The sequence below is a fragment of the Heptranchias perlo genome, chromosome 8 (assembly GCF_035084215.1).
Source record: "Heptranchias perlo isolate sHepPer1 chromosome 8, sHepPer1.hap1, whole genome shotgun sequence".
NCBI lineage: Eukaryota > Metazoa > Chordata > Chondrichthyes > Hexanchiformes > Hexanchidae > Heptranchias > Heptranchias perlo.
The window spans coordinates 31024251-31043258 of record NC_090332.1 but is presented as its reverse complement, the minus strand read 5'-3'; the positions used below and the strand labels follow the sequence as shown (position 1 = coordinate 31043258).

Below are 19008 nucleotides of genomic sequence, written 5' to 3'. Positions count from 1 at the left end.
GTCTATTTCAGGAATCAAACTGTATTAAATATTAATAATTGGGTAGATTTTACCAGTAGCAATAGGGGCAGAAAATGTGGATTGAGTCTCTTAGACAACAACAAAAATGCATTGCTTGGCACACCTAATCCCACACAGTTGTCTGATACAGAAGCCTATGGGCTTTTGTCAGAAATGCCAGCTCCTCTTTGCCCTCGCCCTGGAATCCCTGCTTAGCCTGATGCATCGCTCCCATCTGCTGATGTGCAGAGGTTATAATACTTTAGTGGACTCAGACAGCTCGTATCCAATTCCATTTCCAAGGCCTGCCAGCCCTGCCTGCTTGTTCTCTGATGGAAAGGATGGCCCATTTGAGCAGTTATTGGGGAAAGAAATGGCCATTTCATGCTTGTCTGTGAACTTTGCATGAACTGTGAGGAATAATGTACTGTGATGACAGCCAAGTTATTCCTTACAGTAAATTTGCTGTCTGGAATGAACTGAAATAGTGTTTGGTTTGTGTAATTACGTCCATCTATCTTTATATTCCAGAGGCATATCGCAAATTGAAAATACTAAAAATTGACTGTTCATTCTGATATTTAATGATTGCCAATGACACACCAATGATTTATTGGTTACTTACCGATGTGACACATTTGCATCTTATTAGAAGAAGATTACCATTCCTTGAATTCTGAACACAGCTGATCACGACTGATGGATTGATTTGATTTGCAAATGTAATCAAACTAATAAGAGGGAAAAATGTGCAATAATACCTTGTTTTTCGTCTGGCAATCACTCCCTGCCAACAGGCTGATATCCCTGACTAAGCAGCCTCAGAAAAGCATTTCTTGCCACTACGCAGACAAAACGCTTCTCTAATGAAAATTATTTTTTTTACCCGCTACATTCTAACTATCTTGGCAATATACTGTCAAGCCAGCTGTGTTTGTTACCATTTATAAAGGCCATCATCAGTAGCTAGGCTGCTCTAATTTCAGAGCTGTGTTTTTTTTAAAAAGAGAGTCTTGTCTAAAAGCAATGTTGAATGGTGTGAAAAAGGCAGTATATCATTAGCTCCATCTGTCAGAGTCCACAACCTTATTTTCTTTTTTAAAAAAATTGCATATCTTGACATTAATTTTTTTTTAAAAGGACGGTCTAAATAGAAATTAAAAAATTCTTACAGTACTGAAGATAATTCAATGTGCTCCCCATTATCTGCAATCAAAATAAACTGAAGGACTAGGTGAGACAGTTTTTAATGCTATTTCTTTGCAGGGGTAAGTACCCTGCCCTTGCTACTATTAATACAAGAAATATCCCTGCCCACTATCCTGTATCCTGAGGCTCTTACGTCACTAAGAAATACTATTTCCATTAGGTATCTCTAAAAGTAACATTGCAGATTATTGATTTCTTTTTTTTGGGAGGGAGAGGAGAAATTTTGCTAAGAGTGTATTCGACTAAAACCAACAAAGTTTTCCGGTTTCCTCCTTGTTATCTTGTTCATATATCTAATGTGCCAAAATCTCTGGGCACAAAATCTAGTCTGATACTTCAGTGTATTACTGAGGGAGTGCTGCACTGTCTGAGGTGCCATCTTTCGGATGAGACATTAAACTGAGGCCCCGTCTGCCCTCTCAGGTGAATGTAAAAGATCCCAATGCACTATTTTCAAAGAGCAGAGGAGTTCTCCTCAATGTCCTGGCCAATATTTATCACTCAGCCAACATCACTAAAACTGATTATCTGGTCATTATCGCATTGCTGTTTGTGGGACCTTGCTGTGCACAAATTGGCTGTCACGTTTCCTACATTACAGCAGTGACTACATTTCAAAAATACTTCATTGGCTGTAAAGCACTTTGGGACATCCTGAGGTTGTGAAAGGCGCTATATAAATTCAAATCTTTCTTTCTTTAGATGTTCTGTTTAAACAGATGAACACATGCAGTATTCTGTTTATGCCTGTACTTTGGACCATATCTGTTCTTTTAATAAAATCTGATTATTTAAGAGTACTTGTTTTCTTTGGACTAGGATCCAACAATTGGGCCAGATGGATTCAGACATACACCATTATTGGAGACTAGGTATGGGACACAACCAGTAGTATGCATCTACAGGATCCTGGGATAGCATGGCTGAAGAAAGGAAGGGAAATTGTATTGGAGTTACTGAAAATAAAAGAAACTCTTCAATGAAACAGAATAATTACTTTATTCTTTTCAGGGATATCAGTAAACTATTGCCGGGTGAGCAGGTCAGTCATGTTTAATTACATGGTATGTTGCTGGATTTTAAATAGCCCCATGTGCTATCATATTCAATGGATATTACTCCACTGTTCATGAACAACTTTCATACTATCAATTGAAATAATCCACATTCATGCAATAATAAAACAACCAAAGTAAATATTAAGATGTTCTTTATGTGGATTTAAATGCTAGGCACTTAAACTGGAAAACAAAAATAGCACAATAGTAAAAATGTTTGCAGCATACAAATAGTGCTGAGAAAATGTGCTAATAAAATAAAGAGAACAAATGAACAAACTTGCATTTATATAGCACCTATCATGTCCTCAGGATATCCCAAAGTGCTTCACAGCCAGTGAATTACCTTTTGAAATATTGTCACTGTTATGTAGGCAAATGTGGCAAATTGGTTTAATGTCTTATGTGAAAGAGTGCATCCAACAAAGCAGCACTCTCTCAATACTGCACTGAAGTCAGCCTAGATTATGTGCTTAAGTCCTGCACTGGGGCTTGAACCCATAACTTTCTTACTTAGTGAGCCAACCGGGTAATACTGAATATTAAATCTGACTGCACCATTAAAAACCACAATAATTTTAAACATTTATAGATCTAAATACACAGCGCCTCATTATAACACAATCACTGGGAGCCAAGTATTTGCATGGATACTATGGTAAATGTGCAACAACATGAAAAATTATTAACCAAGGTCAAAATATTTAAGATCTTAATATTTTTATTTTAAAAGTACAGTAACCTCATTTATGCCAATAACTGTACAAATGCCAAATTTAAATCTCAATATTCATGTAACTGGGAATACACAAACAGAATAACTAAGATCTTGCAGTTAAAATGACAAAGCACTGGACTCCCAAACAGAACAACTGAGTTATAAGCCCAGTTTCAATTAGCATTCATGTTCCCATAGTGGGAGTACCAAGAAAATAGTCTGGAATGTCCCAATTTTGCAAATGATCTGGTTGTTACAGGGGAATTAGAGCAGGCTGGTTTAAAACTGCTGACTCCCACTTATAGTAAAGCCAAGCTTGCCATTAACACCCTACTATCCTCATTCGCTAGACTGTCTCTAGCCAGGTCAACATGTGCCTTGCCAGAAATGTGCTGACTCATTTTAATACTGTTCTGCACTGGTAATTAATCCTTTCTCATGTAGGTTAAGCAGGTGCAGATCCACCTTAGCTGTAAAAAGTAGTGCATTAAAGACACATTAACACTTACGTTGTTCAGGTAACTAGATCAGGTCATGCACTTGAACTACTCACAGGTATAACCTTAGCACCACCGCAACCCCCCCACCCCATCCCTCCTTCCCACTAATATGAATGCGATCTGAACATGAACTATGATTTTCCCTTGTTCCTTTTGGAAAGACACTTGGCATTTGACTCGCAGCCTCTCCATCAGTACAACTGAGAACAGGACCTCCCTGCTTGGGAAAACTGCAGGAACAGCCCCACATCCTACCACTCTGTGACACAGCAAATTGGAACCCCATTACATTGTGCCAATGTGTTATCTCATCATTTTAATTATCAATCTTTTCTGTTTAGAAACTGGGATCTAAGAATCCTACAGGAGTGAAAATGTCTTTTGGTTTGGGATGATTGTAACTGGATATAATAGTAATCACAAACTAAATGATACAACTCTTGGTGACCATTATATTTAAAAGTGTTTATTTGCTTCCTCAGTACACAATTATAAGCAGCTCTATTAGTATGGTTGATTTCACAGCTTGTCAGTTTGTGAGATCATACACAGAGGTTTCACAGATTTAAAGAACAAAAGGAACTGCTGGGAAAAAACTATATCTGGTGACAGCTGCTGTGAAATCCTTTAACAATTTAAAGTTTTATTTGAATTGGATAGCCAGATCAATTTGTACAGAAGAATTTTTAGAAGTCTATGGGGGTTAAAAGAAATAAATCAATGAACAATTCTGCAAGCAAAAGCAGCCGTAGAGCACAGGATAACAATGGAATGTATTTGAAGCAAATGGGCAGGAGAAATGATTACTGTGTACTTGGAGATTTTGATACTTAGCCCAAATAGGTTCTACAGCTTCTTTCCATACCAGTGAAATACATGTTTGCTTTTTCTTTCAAATCTCTGGGCAGTGACATTACTGTTCTATTAAATTCTTCTTTATGTATATATGGAAATGGCCAATTTATGTAGTCTTGTGCTGTTGATAACTTCTCATTAGCCACGTTACTTGTTCATTGTTTGTTTTGGTTTTAATCAACAATTACAAAAATCCTTTCAAAATCAAAGAGACAATCCAGAATTAAGCTGCACTGCCCTTCCTTTAACACTCAAAAGACTGAGGTTGGGAGGAAACGGTGAACAAAATAGGCAGCAAGAAAAAGTGCACTTTGAGTGAATGGAACAAGTGAGAGTGCAGTATAATAAACAAGAGTAGCAATATCTAGAACACTTGCTAAGGAGATTGGGCTGCTTAAATTGATGAGCAGCTGATTTAGAAAGGTTTGTTTCAGCTCAGGTGATGACAAGCTCTCTATGGAATTGAATGTGACTTTACCAGGAACACCCCAGCAGCCACAACCCTCTCCAGCAAGCCTCCATCTGCTTCAACCAATATCCAAATGCATCACTGTCCATCAGGGCCTCAGCACTGACACTCTGGATGTATTGATTAATAGTTGCCCTAAGCTCCTTTTAGCAAATCAAATTTTCACTTTTAGCCAGGATTTCGGTTCTGATTTATTCAGCATAGTGAAATGCATTAAATTGACTTTGACACTCTGGAAAAACAGCTGAAAAACAACGCTTTCAAGTGAAGAGGAAATAGATATAAAAAATGTGTGGCAGCTTGTTTGTTCAGGCTAAGGAGACAATATTCCTTTTTTGTTTAATGGAATTTAGAGCTGTCAAAATTCCAAGCTCCTTAACCATCCCTTCTAAAGTACTTCCGTTTTCTAAAAAAATACATGGGACAACATTCACAAAGAATCTTTACAACTAATTTCTCTCCTAAAAGCTCAGTAAAGGCAGGTAACTTTTGTAGCATAACTGTACCTTAAGTTAACTTATTTAACCCTTTGACAACTAAAGCAACATGTTTGCTCCCAAAACCTGCACATTTGCGTTTACTGACTGTATGCATATGTGTATATATAAATATCTGTGAAATGATTTGAATTTCTAACTTACTCCTGTCAATGCAAAAATAGTAATTATTTTGAATCCTGGAGTTTTACTGAAACCCAGTAAGAAGCTAAGAGAGATGCAAAGCAGAATGAAAATGTCCTGTAAGAAATTCCAACAACATTAAAAACAGGAATACAGTAGAAACACAATTCATTGGATTTAATACTTAATGCATCAAGAAACGCTCTTGTTTTTTGATTCAATTGAACAATTTCCTTGTTTATTGAGAGACTACAATTAAGATTTGTAAGAAGAATACTGCATTCCTCCTCCAAGAAAAAAATGTTCACATGAGCAGGACTTTTCACATGCTTACCTTGGAGGGCAATGACAAAAAAAGGTCTTCAGAAATAGATATCTTTAAAATCAGATTGCTGTGATTTGGGGACTGCTGTTGGATTCACTACAATTCTCTAATTGTACTTCAGAACATTCAGCATTAGATATCAGAGGAGATTGTTTCTGCAGTGAATCACTAAATGGAAAGGTTAAATGCTAAAGCTTATATTTTATACCCTAGCTATACTGTGCATTTGATGGTGGTGTGCCTTGATTTATTTAACTGTACTAATCATAGAAACATAGAAAGGTTACAGCCCCAACGGAGGCCATTCGGCCCATCGAGTCCATGCCGGCTCTATGCAAGACCAATCCAGCTAGTCCCACTCCCCCGTCCTATCCTTGTGGCCCTGCAATTTTTTTCCTTTCAAGTACTTATCCAGTTCCCTTTTGAAGGTCATAATCGAATCTGCCTCCACCACCCCCTCACGCAGTGCATTCCAGATCCTAACCACTCGCTGTGTATAAAAGTTTATCCTCATGTCACCTTTGGTTCTTTTGCCAATCACCTTAAATCTATGTCCTCTGGCTCTTGACCCTTCCGCCAATGGGAATAGTTTCTATCTATCTACTCTGTCTAGGCCCTCCATGATTTTGACTACCTCTATCAAATCTCCTCACAACCTTCTCTGTTCCAAGGAGAACAGCCCCAGATTCTCCAGTCTATCCACGTATCTAAAGCCCCTCATCCCTGGAATCAATCTAGTAAATCTCTTCTGCACCCTCTCTAAGGCCTTCACATCTTTCCTAAAGGGCGGTGCCCAGAACTAGACACAATACTCCAGTTGTGGCCGAACCAGTGTTTTATAAAGGTTCATCATGACTTCCATACTTTTTACTCTATGCCTCTATTTATAAAGCCCAGGATCCCGTATGTTTTTTTAACCGCTTTCTCAACCTGCCCTGCCATCTTCAACGATTTGCGCACATATACCCCCAGATTTCTCTGTTCCTGTACCCCTTTTAGAGCTGTGCCCTCTAGTTTATATTGCCTCTCCTCGTTCTTCCTACCGAAATGTATCACTTTGCATTTTTCTGCATTAAATTTCATCTGCCACGTGTCTGCCTATGCCACCAGCCTGTCTATATTCTCTTGAAGTCTATCATTATCCTCCTCACTGTTTACTACCCTTCCAAGTTTTGTGTCATCTGCAAATTTTGAAATTGTGCCCTGTACACCCAAGTCCAAGTCGTTAATATATATCAAGAAAAGCAATGGTCCCAGCACCGACCCCGGGGGAACACCACTGCAAACCCTCCTCCAGTCCGAAAAACAATCGTTCACCACTACTCTTCGCTTCATGTCACTCAGCCAATTCTGTATTCATGTTGCTACTGCCCCCTTTATTCCATGGGCCATAATCTTGATGATAAGCCTACCATGCGGCACTTTATCAAGCGCCTTTTGAAAGTCCAGGTACACCACATCAACTGCATTGCCCTCATCTACCATCTCTGTTACCTCATCAAAAATCTCTATCAGGTTAGTTAAACACGATTTGCCTTTAACAAATCTGTGCTGGCTTTCCCTAATCAATCCACACTTGTCCAAGTGACTGTTAATTCTGTCCCGGATTATCGTTTCTAAAAGTTTTCCCACCACTGAGGTTAAACTGACTGGCCTATAGTTGCTGGGTTTATCCTTGCACCCTTTTTTGAACAAGGGTGTAACCTTTGCAATTCTCCAATCCTGTGGCACCACCCCCATATCTACGGATGTTTGGAAGATTATGGCCAGTACCTCCGCAATTTCCACCCTTACTTTCCTCAGCAATCTACGATGCATCCCATCCGGACCAGGTGACTTTGTCTACTTTAAGTATAGCTAGCCTTTCTAGTACCTCTTAACACTGCAGTGGTTTTGCACTGTTAGCGCTCAGCATCAGCTGCAGTTATACTGTGGTTGGTGCACAGACAAATTTCCAATGATAGGGTCTAGTAGTCAGCTCTTTTCAAAGTTTCATTGGCAGCCAGGGGTCAATGAGCAGCACTCTTTGCATGAATTTGCATCTATGAAACTCTGCCTTCCCTGCTCAATAGTGGTGTGAGCAGGCAGCGGACATGGTTATGTACCCAAACTGCTATTAAAAGGTGCAGCGATAAAGGGCTTGGTGCAATGTAACTGGGGTATCAGTCTCCAGTTCACACAGTTAAAACTCTAATTTACTTGTGAACATATGCTATGCTTTTACTGGTCAGCACAGACAGCATTTACACCTTTCCTGGTTACTAGTAACCGTCAGAAATTTTAACAAAATAGGTGAAAATTTCTGTTTTACTGTTTCTAAAAATGAGTGTGTTTTATAGTGAAATTAGCCTACAGAAAGACTAATGAAATTTAAGTTAATGATCCATTAAGACTCATTCCAAATGTAATCAGTTCCAATGCTGGATACAGTAAAACAATAAGGAAAAGCATGTTTTCTGAGGGTTTCTAGGGTCAGCTTCCCACTGCAGTAGTATTCCGACTAGGCTGTGCAATGGAGCGGTATAGCCAAAAAGTTTGTAATACAATTTCCACAATATCAACCAAGCTATAGAAGTGGGACATTTTCCTGCTGAGGAAGAGGGAAAATTGGAGGTCAAATCAACCCTGGTCAGCCTCATTCAACTCCTATTGGTTAAGCACAGACCAACACTGATAGAGGCTATGACCAAACATGGAGGCTTGGTATGGGAAGAGGAAGAGGAAGGAAAGGAAGGTAATGATGTGTTCAAAAGTAATAAAGTCATGTGGGGAAGGTTTGTACACAGATAGTTTGTATTTCAAATTTTAACTTTACCTTCTGTGATGCAGCTAATGATAATGACATCATTTTTAAATTTACATTCTGTTATTGCTGTTAGGATCCATTTCCTGTCCATGGCCTGGAAACCACTAACAGCAGCATGCAAAAATATCACCTTCTCACAACAGACAACTCAGTCACTTGGGTTTCTTAATGAAGGTCTAAAATGAAGCGCTCCATTTGGAATAAACAGCGTACATTCTTCTATTTCGTTACTATGACTAGCTTTTTCTGAAGGTGGGAACATTGACATCAGTACAGCTTTTCAAAGAAAAGTTCTCAAGTATTATCTGATAACGTCCTTTTGCATTTGTTAAGTTTTTGAAAAGCTTTTTTAAACATCGACTATGGTTATCATTGGGGGAAACTGGCTGGCAAGAATAATTACTCTTGGCAGTACTAATGAATCAAATTAAAACATACAATTAAAATTATATGATTACTAAAGCAGCCTGGGTAAACTACTTTATGCACTGATGATAAATGAACTCCTTCATGTGGTTGGACTCAATAATGTCTCAAAGCCAGTTCTTCTGATGATATCATAAGTAATCACTTTTTAAACAAAAATATTAAACGGAGACAAAAGACACACATAATAGGACACTTAGGTTTATCATAATTCCTTTCAATTGATTTTTTTTTTAAAGAGGCTACTAATGGGGAAACTCCCCTTCTTATGTCCTGGCCAATATTCCTCCCCCAATCAAAAAGAAAACAGATTAACTGGTCATTCATCTCATTTGCTGTTTGTAGGAAGTGCAACTTAACGCATTTGCCTGCATAACAACAGTGACTATACTTCAAGAGTACTTCAAAAGTACTTGAGACATCTGTGAAGAAGTGCTATATACCATGCAAGGGGGGAGAAATTCAATTCACGCGGCTATCCTGTGCGAAATGGGTGGCACAATCTGATTGCATGCCCGAAGAGGTCGGCCTGATTGAAATTGGGCCTCAAACCTCATTTGTATTAAAAGACCAAGCTTGGGACATCAATCAGGCAACCCAACACAGCAAGGTGGTCAGGCCCTGATCAATTCTGACCGGCTCTGACACCGAGATGGCCTGCAGTATTTTTGTAAAGCTAGGAGGAGCTCCGCCTATTTTCTGTCCAACTTTGATCATGTGCTTACAACGATTTGCATATGTAAGGCGCCTAATGCCTGTTTCACATGGGCGCCCTGCACCTTTAGAAGGCGACAACTTCCAATTTGGCAGCCTGCGCACTTCTGGGGGAGATTGGGCGCGGGAGATAGTTAAGATATTAAAGACTTTGGAGAGTAGAACTCTGAAAATAGGAAAGTTCAAGCACTAAATAGGGAGAAAATATCTGTAAGAGGATGTCAGGCAGTTTTAGTGTGTCACAGCAGTTGAATGCAGCTTACAGAGGGCAAAAAGAGATACTAGTTCTTTTAACATGAGGATGAAGTATGGAGTGCTGTCGTAGCAATGCCTGAGTAAGTACCTCCAGCATGTTGTTAATGTGGTAACACGCGAAAATTCTAATCCAACACAAAGTACAACAATACGTCTGACTGCAGCCTTGATAATCTTTTTATCATATGTGTGAAACCTAGCTTCAATATTTGATTCAGTCTACATTACTCTCTGGTCCATTCTGTGCATCTTACAATAGACTGGATGAAGCAGAGTGTGGAAGTACCACAGTATCTACATAAAAGAGATTAAAGCCGACAGGATTCCATTTTACAGCTCAATCATATTGTGTTAGCACGCGCTTATCCAAGCACGTACAAAATTGAAAGAGAGAAAAAAAGAAGTAGGCAGGCAGATAGGAGCCAGAATAGGAAGCATGAGCAATTTCAGAGAATATAAAAGGATACTAATGGTGGGGGCCCTGTCATAGTAAAGGGCTATTAGGGCACAGCCACCATCTCTTGTACCCACTCATTCCACTCTAACTTAAAATGACTGAAGTCAAGTGCTGTCTAATTTCATTGTGCTTTGTCAGATAAGGACTGTTCAAATTTCATAACGGCCCGCTTTCTGTTCAGCAGCTTTATTAGCGTGGGTAGCCTAATTCTATTTACTGATAAAGTAATTTTATTTTTTCTTTAAATATTTGCCTCTGTTGTGGACACAGCTGAGTTAAGCGCTTTGTGATACAGAATTAATCAAAGCAATTTCTTTAATGCTCTTTCTTCACATCAGAAGAGCCTGCTGATTTTATCATAACCCAATTTCTTAATTCACAATCACTGTTAAATAATATTTCATCAGAGGCTATGTGGCTCACACGTTTGTCTCTTGCCTTGAACACCGTCAGAAATGAAACTATGTCTTTTTCAGCTGAATCTTCAACAGTGCCGTTAGTTCTTATATTTACCCAGCATGAGAAAAAAGCGCCTGCCAGCTAGAAAAATCCTAAATTGCTGAGTTTAAATTCTGTCCAACCAGCACTTTAAAATAGAGATAGGCCGTTTCGAGCGTCAGGTCAGATTTCTAACTTCATTTCGTTTTAGGGTAAAGGTTATGTTCACCAAGGTGAAGGCTAACATTATCAGAGTGTGAAGAGTTTTCAGTCAAGCATTCCCAAGACAAGGCATAACAAGGGTTAATTCAGGATCAAATTCCCAATTCACCGCTCCATTAAAATGCCATAATATCAGCCTCAAAAGAGCATAACAGTATAAAATCAAGCAGACTGATTTCAAACTGTTTTCCCCACAATGCCAATTTTTTTTTAGCTACGCCAATGAATGGAGAGTTCTGTTGCAGACAGTGCTGAAAAGTCTGACATATTGCTTAATTTCTTGATGGTTGGTATTTACAGATCAGGATGGCATCAGGCCAACATGTCCATTGATCATTATAGAAAATGCAAGGTAGAACTAACTATATTATATTTAGATGATGCCTTACCTGCAAGAGACCCTCAGTACTTATTGGCCAAAGATGACAAATAGTAATGAACCGATCAAAAACCAAGATGAGATCAAATGCGGCATCAGATAACTTCAAGCAAAAGTTTTGTTCTTTTAAATAACCTTTTTGAAAGGTTTTTATGCTTTTGTGCCTACCACCACATCATAACAGTATGGCAAGGTAGCTAAATCAAGTTGTTCTGTATTGTCAAGTACAAATCATCAATTGATGCTATTGTGCAGAGTTTTGTGCATTCTGGATGGCAAACATTTTGGGGCGGGGAGATTTTATAGCTGTTGTGACTCATGTGTCCATCATAGAGGTGTCCAGTGTGCATGGCCACATGAAGAAATTCGCTTTTTATTCTTCCCCCTTAATCCCCACTTACTCTCTTCTTTTTTCTCTCTTTCTCTATTACGCCTGGTCTTTTTCTGTGTTCATCTCAGTAACTCAGTGCTTCTGGTGTTTTTTGAGTTACTTCAGCAATCTCTACCAACTGTCTTTTTCGTACAGAGGTCTCTGGAATCAGATCTGAAGACGGTGAGATGAGGAGAGTTATGGGGAAATTTGAGATTTTTTTGTCAATTATTATAGAATTTTTTTTGTGTTATCATAAGGGAACATTTATTTTTAGAAATTACAGGGGCTGCATCTTAGAAATGTTATTGCTGCAATGCAATTGCGTTAGAAGATTTTTGATGGAGGATCATGACATTCACAACAGTCACAAAAGTGGATAAATGGATAAACCGACCAGATTTATTTTGTACACAGAAATATTGCTGCAGGTCTGCAAAGAATTAATGAAATGGCTGGTGTTGCTTCATTACAAATAACAATGGTGTCCAGTATAAGTCAATGAAATTTATGTCTCTTACTGTCACCATCAAGTTTCAAAAGGTAAAAGGTAGGTTTTCACTGCTGTGAGTTTACACACAAAGGTTTCAAAGCCAGGGAGCTTAACTATAAAAGGTTGTCAGGGGGGTACCACATGCCAATGTGTTTTACTTAACACACATCAATGAATGAGGTGGTAATGAATGTAAAGGGGTAAATTTGGGTAGGTAATGGCATTCACCTTCCCTGCAAGTTCCCATTCCCACCAACAATAAACAAAGTTTTTCTTAACTCAAACGGAACTAACAGTAGTTGGTAATGAGATACCAAATGCATCCCACAAATGAATATCACCAAAATAAATCTTGACAAAATCACAAGCGCATTAACTAGTCCTGATCAGTTAGTTGGGTAATGTGATAACACACTGAAAGCTGATGGGTTTTCACTAGAAAAGCAAAGCTGCTAACAGAGTCATTTTTTGTAGTATCTCAACTGTTGAAAGTTCAGCACCAAACTCTTAAAGGGCAATTTTTTTTCATCTTAGTGACATACTTAACAACGTGTTTTTTGGGTTTCTTTTTTGTACCTGGAATATGCTTTGCCCATCCAATGATGACCACCAGCTCTCGGTCTGCCAGATCGCACAGTGTAGTGAGGGCTTTGATGTCACTGTCAGGAACGGTGGGATCAGGCATGGCGTAGATCTTCTCTGGCTCAGCCACAAGCAAGTGCGAGACAATCTTGTTGACTAGAATAGAAGGCCCAGGCAAGAAAAAGCAAGAAACGTTTGCACCAGTTTAGACAGCCTCATCACTCAGGGAATTGAGTAGCTGCAAGCGGTATCTCTTGGTAAATCTTATTTAATGTTGCCTTAATTAGAATCAATACAACCCAATTTTCATCAGAATGGCTTTGTTATGCACAAATAATCAATCAGGACCCAGAAAATCTCTTCAACTACATCCAAGGTACAAGACATGCTGCACTTCCTGACACAAGTTGAAAATTGACCACGTATTTTATAATAGTTTTTTCAAAAAAACTGCTAATTAGATGAACTGCAGAAAATTAACACAACAGCTCTTAGATAACGAGTAATGATTGGTAAGTGATAAGACTATCCAACATAAATGGCACACAGAACAATGTAATCTTATTAATATTTGGTTGTATTGTGGACTGGAAGGGATTGCAAAGAAATTCAATGATAAATTCAGAATTTAGAAAAAACAAATAGGTGGATCAAAGAAATGTCTTTTTAAGTTAACCGTTTTAAAAATAAACTTTAAACACATTACTGAGAAGTTTTAATGGTGGGTGTGGTTGTGGGGGGGTTGTATGTGTGGCTCAAATACTCAAGAATACCAAGTTAAATATGACTGTAGGTATCTCTAATAGTCCACTGTATGGAACTCTGTACTTTACAACTAGTTGAGGTGTTCAGTCAAGTGGCCTGACAGACAGACGTTACAATTAATTGCTAGTCTGGATTACTGAAAGATGAGGGAGTGATTCCAGATTTTTTGAAGTATTACAACGGCACAGAAAATCATAAAGAGGATGTGCTCCGCACCATCACTGCAATACCTATATTTTGTCAGGCAATATCATTATAGCATGCATACATTCAGAAAAAAAAACTTCCATTCCTCTGAGATTTTTCTATATATAAAATCTAGGGAAATGTAAGATGGCATCACCTCTAGCGAAGTAAAAGGTGAATGCACTATACTTCACTTTTATTAACTTAGTATTGTTTCCCCCAGGGTCCACAATATTACATTCTTGTATATTTCTAGCAGGAATCCTGATAGAGTACACATCTTTAAAAATTACACATATCTGCTATTTAGAATTTTTGAGATGGATTAAATTAACTCCATTTTAAGATGAGGTGCAAATTAAAGGCTTTGTAAGAATTTTTCATTCTAACTACTTAAGGACCTGGGAGAAATAGATGGGTGTGATGTCAGGGTAACATTAAAAATACTAAACATGTTCTGTTATTTGGATATCTATATTAAAAATTGGATTCTGATAGACAAGGCTTCATTGCAAAATCCTAATATAATGTAATTTACAGAAATGTAAATGTGAGTGCAATGTTTCATCAATATGGTATATTGCACACTGTGCCCTCCCCTGTAAAAGTGTGAGCTCTAGTCCGATTAACATTTGAAATTCCATGAATTGCTTTCAGCTATACTTAATTATTTATTATTTAATAGAAAGAATATGCTGGAAAATACAAACAGCTACTGTCTTGTCCATGGCTATGCACAACTGTGCTCTAAAAGACACACATAAAGCCATGCATTAAAATTCTAGTACATTTCTTGTGGCCAAAAAAATTATTAATATGGGCCCATACAATGTGTGTGATTTTGAACTATTTGCCAATAAAAATAAATGTAGTCGACTTGAAAGAAATAATCTAGTTATTCAGTCAGATTTGAAATGCAACATTGATGATTTTCTTTTGTATATTTATTCCTTACTATCTTCTGTAACAGTCAAATAAAAGCTAAGGGAAGGGGAATAGCACCTAAAATTTTACATGTACTCTCTTGATGGCAAAGTCTCATTCCTAAAAGCTTAAAGATTTAAAAAGGCAATATCCAGCTTATGCAGGATTTGTAATCTTCATTCTAGTGTTTTGAGTTTAACACTATGGTTAGCTTAGAGGCTCAGAGAAAACATACCGCAGATGTGTTTAATTCTGTCAATGCTCCACATTGTTTAATAATCCTCATTTTAAATCATAGTCATGGGACACAAATATAAACAAAATTACAATTTCAAAGGGATTTAGAACTTTTGGGAAACCACAAAATAAACAAAATCTCTGTTAAATATATCTTATGAACCTGCCGCTAACCAAATTGTCATTTAAGAGAAAATGCATTTGCATCACCAGTGCTGTGAAAAGCACTGTCTGTTTAATTGGACTGCATGGAAAAAAATATATGGACAATCCAAAATATTTCCACATGGCTGTACATCATTTTTCACAAAGTACACCATGCTACCCTTGATGAAAAACAAACTCTGGTGATTTATAAAATGGAGACTGGATTAGCTCTGCCCTATCATCACTCCCATCTGTTTGCAAACTCTTTAACTGGTTGTGTGTGCAGGGTGAGTACACTGAAATAGATAAGACATGCCATTGTTTCACTGGATTGTAAATTAATGTGCTGAAGCTTTATATGCTAATGGATCTCCTGTATAATATAATATAAATTAATTCTTTGTCCTTACATGGCTTTTTGGCTGGTTGAACCAGCTGAGGGTTCAAGTAAGGGCTGTTCTCTGCATCTATCCTGCGCTTGTACTTCTGCCGTCCTCCACGTACTCTATCTAAGCGCACGCCTGAAAAAGAAGAAAAATAGCATTTAAAAATATAATGAAAATACAAATGCTCATTACCAAATCGATGGTTCACCATGATGGACGACTTGAATTAATACTGAATTATTTTTCTTCAGAGACTACTGGATTGGCATACAGTTTAAAATTTAAAAAATGGTTTTATAGAACTATTAACTTGACAATATTCAATAACTACTTGTGAATTTGTACCTCTGTAATACAGATTAGAAAAGATTTTAAATCATGTTAGCAATAAGAAGCATCGCATTCAATGTATTGTTAGCAGATATGAAACAAATTCAACAAAACATTTTAATGACAAAATAATGTACATGGTATTACATTTCCACATTTTTTCCCCCATCAACTAGAAAATATTTCAATTAGTTACCAAAGTTCCAGGTAGCTTGTCTGTTTTATGAAGGGATGTACATAAATATAGATTAATATGATAGCAATAATGTTTTTGAAAGGATCTCCTTATCAAAAACATGGGAAGCACATTGACGAAAAGGAGTTTCTATTGGTCATACTTCAAAACCATGTCATGACATTTGCGTATTTTAAATTAAAAATATTATAAATGAAATGAAAATCATTAAGGTATTTCTGCCATATCAAGAGGAAGAAATATTACATTGATTACATTTTCTATTTTAAATTACATTTTAAACAGATGTGCAACGTAAGAGTGTATATCCTTGTCAATCATCAATTACTTTTCCAATAAAATGCAAACTTTTGTGCCAATAGACAGTATAATATGTTTGAATATTTAGGGCAGGGTCACAGAGCATTTTTTTAAAGTCAATTTTATTTGTAGCACTCCTGCGACTGTTAAAAAAGAAACATGGAATTGTAGTTTATAGTAAAACCAAGAGGGATCACTGCCTTAAGGACAATCTATCCTTTTAATTTATTGACATCAAAAGAAGCCTAATTTAATTATACCAAATTTCTCCTGGGAATGCGTGTCACCACGGAAACCAGCTAACAGGAAGTGTCAATGATATTTTTGTTGTTGCTTTGAATTTAACAGCAACATTGAAAAATGTTGCATGGTTCAAAACTGTCTAAATTTTGCCAATCACTCACATCGCCAGCATGAAATGGGCTGCCTCCAAGAGCCCACAACAGGTCAGAGGTTTTAATTGAACAACATCTCTTTCTGTCGTTCCGACAAAAGGCAAGCAGGAAAAATGACTCTGGCAAGATAGCTCAGAGTCTAGCAATGTCCAATTTCTCATTAGGTCTAAGCAGCTATCTAGCTGCTAATGCTGACAAGCCTTGAACCTTTTATTTTTGCTCAGAAATTACTTTGGCAGGAACAGGAATACAGCTTCATCACAGACGCCTGACTGCTGTTACATTAACCCGAATGAGACCTCATAGACTGGCGATTCGGTGTGGTGGAAATGTGCCCGAATGCAACACGTACAAGTCTTTTGTTATCCTGGCAGACGCTCAGAGCAAGAGGATGGCACCACAAAGCTGTGCACATTAATAACCTGATTATTTGTGTCTCTGCACACTTGTATCAATTGGGAGAGGCACAGGAGAAAGCAAACCATTTACTAAGCTGAAAACAAAAGGCAATTACCAAGCTAGTAGATTAATGCATATGATACTACATGTGCCAAGATTGTCACACTCAAGCTTCAAGGCAAATAATGTACTGAAGTGAGAAAACACCAAAATGTTCCATCCTGATCTGTTCGGATCTTACTTTTTCAGTGCTCCGCAGCAGAGATCCAGTGTTATGTTACTGATTTGTTGTGCCTGTAAACTTGAGAAGTAGGATACACCTAAGAATTTGAAGGTAAAGAGAACATATGGAAATACTGAAATCAGGTGCACAGGAGCAGTGCTGTAGTGGACTTCCCATGGTATGGATCTTCTCCTCTGCCACACCTGATCTTCCATTTATATCATTAGTCCCGCTGATCCTTTTCCTCCATCTGCTGGGACCATAGGATGGTCTACCTACGGCTACTTTGAGCACCATTCAGAACCTGAGATATGCTTATGCAGCTGCAAAGTGCATTGTTCAACATCCTGGCCCAAAGTGGACATACCACTGGCCCAAAAAATCTGACAAAGCAGCCCAGTGAAATTGAGTTATGCAAATTTGGGATCTGCATTCGATTCTAATATCCCATCCCAAGGAGCTGAAGGCTACGCTGCTATCCTGTCCAGTGCTCAGTCCATAACTAATCAGAGTTTTAATGCTTAGTGTCTATTGAGTATACAGGCCTAGAAATACAATCGTGCCCAAAAGCGGGCATATAGGAGGTGCACTGCATGTGTCTGTTAATGTTGTCCCACGCAGCACATAATATTTGTGCGGCCTGTTCATTATCATGAGTCAGGCGTGCAGCCAGTGCAACTAATTGGCTGCATGCCTGTTTTGGGCGGTTGGATATCGGGCATCTCTGATGCCACTTAAAGGCAGCCAACACCTCTTAAAGGGGAGGTGCATTGTTGTATGCAGACAACAGGAAACAGGAAGACAGTTCTTTACACAGAAATGGCTCCAAGAAAGTACTGGGAGGGCACCAAGGTTTTCTGACGCTGCCTTGGAGGCCCTGATGCAGGCAATGGACAGGAGGAGGAAGATGCTTCCCCCCCACCCCCCCCCCATCCAGGGGACAAAAAGGTCTCCAGGCTCACTTCCACCGCCAATGGGAAGACATTGCAGAGGAGGTTAATGCCAGAAGCTTAGTTCCCAGGACATGGCTGAAAAGCCGAAAGAAGTTCAATGTCCTCACCAGAGTTGTCATGGTAATAATACTGCTCTCTTACTCTCTCATCACACCTCCACTACCTCCAGCCTCACTACTCACAACACACCCCTCACCCGCTTCCCTTCATTCTCCTACAATCACCGCACCACACTTCATTACATCTTCTTCTCCTCAGACTCAAACATACCACTATTGAAACCCTCATTTCTCCACTCCTCATATCTGCCATACTGCATATCAGCTATTCTACCATTCCAGGCACATTCCCTAAACACCTCACAAGACTTTCACTAACACATTCCTTTCTTCCTTGCAAGAGAAGGTCGCCAACAACTCCAAATAACAGGCTACTAGCTGAGCCCTTCTGCACATCCTCTCCCACCTCGAGAAACGCGTGCTCGCCAACACTGGCAGGGGCAGAGCCATGGCCATGGCGAATGGCAATGTCAGACGAGACGTCGCACAGGGTTTCTTCACACCTTATCACCTTTTTACCTTATTACTTCTATCTCACCCTACACACTCTGCATGACAAACTACAAATTCCTTCGCCTGCCACTTCTTTCTCTTTGCTCTCCCTTTATACTT

The 19008-nt window shown here is 38.5% G+C and overlaps 1 protein-coding gene across 13 annotated transcripts in view; it reads right to left on the bottom strand.

Moving 5' to 3' along the window:
- Positions 1 to 19008, bottom strand: part of esrrga (estrogen-related receptor gamma a) — a 193358-nt gene that overhangs the window by 15905 nt on the left and 158445 nt on the right. For all 13 annotated transcript variants that reach the window (XM_067988892.1, XM_067988898.1, XM_067988902.1 and 10 more), the window contains 2 exons: positions 15566 to 15676; positions 12891 to 13052 (listed from right to left, as the gene is read on the bottom strand). In XM_067988892.1, coding sequence (XP_067844993.1) covers positions 12891 to 13052; positions 15566 to 15676 — 273 coding nt within the window. The remainder of the gene's footprint in view (positions 1 to 12890; positions 13053 to 15565; positions 15677 to 19008) is intronic.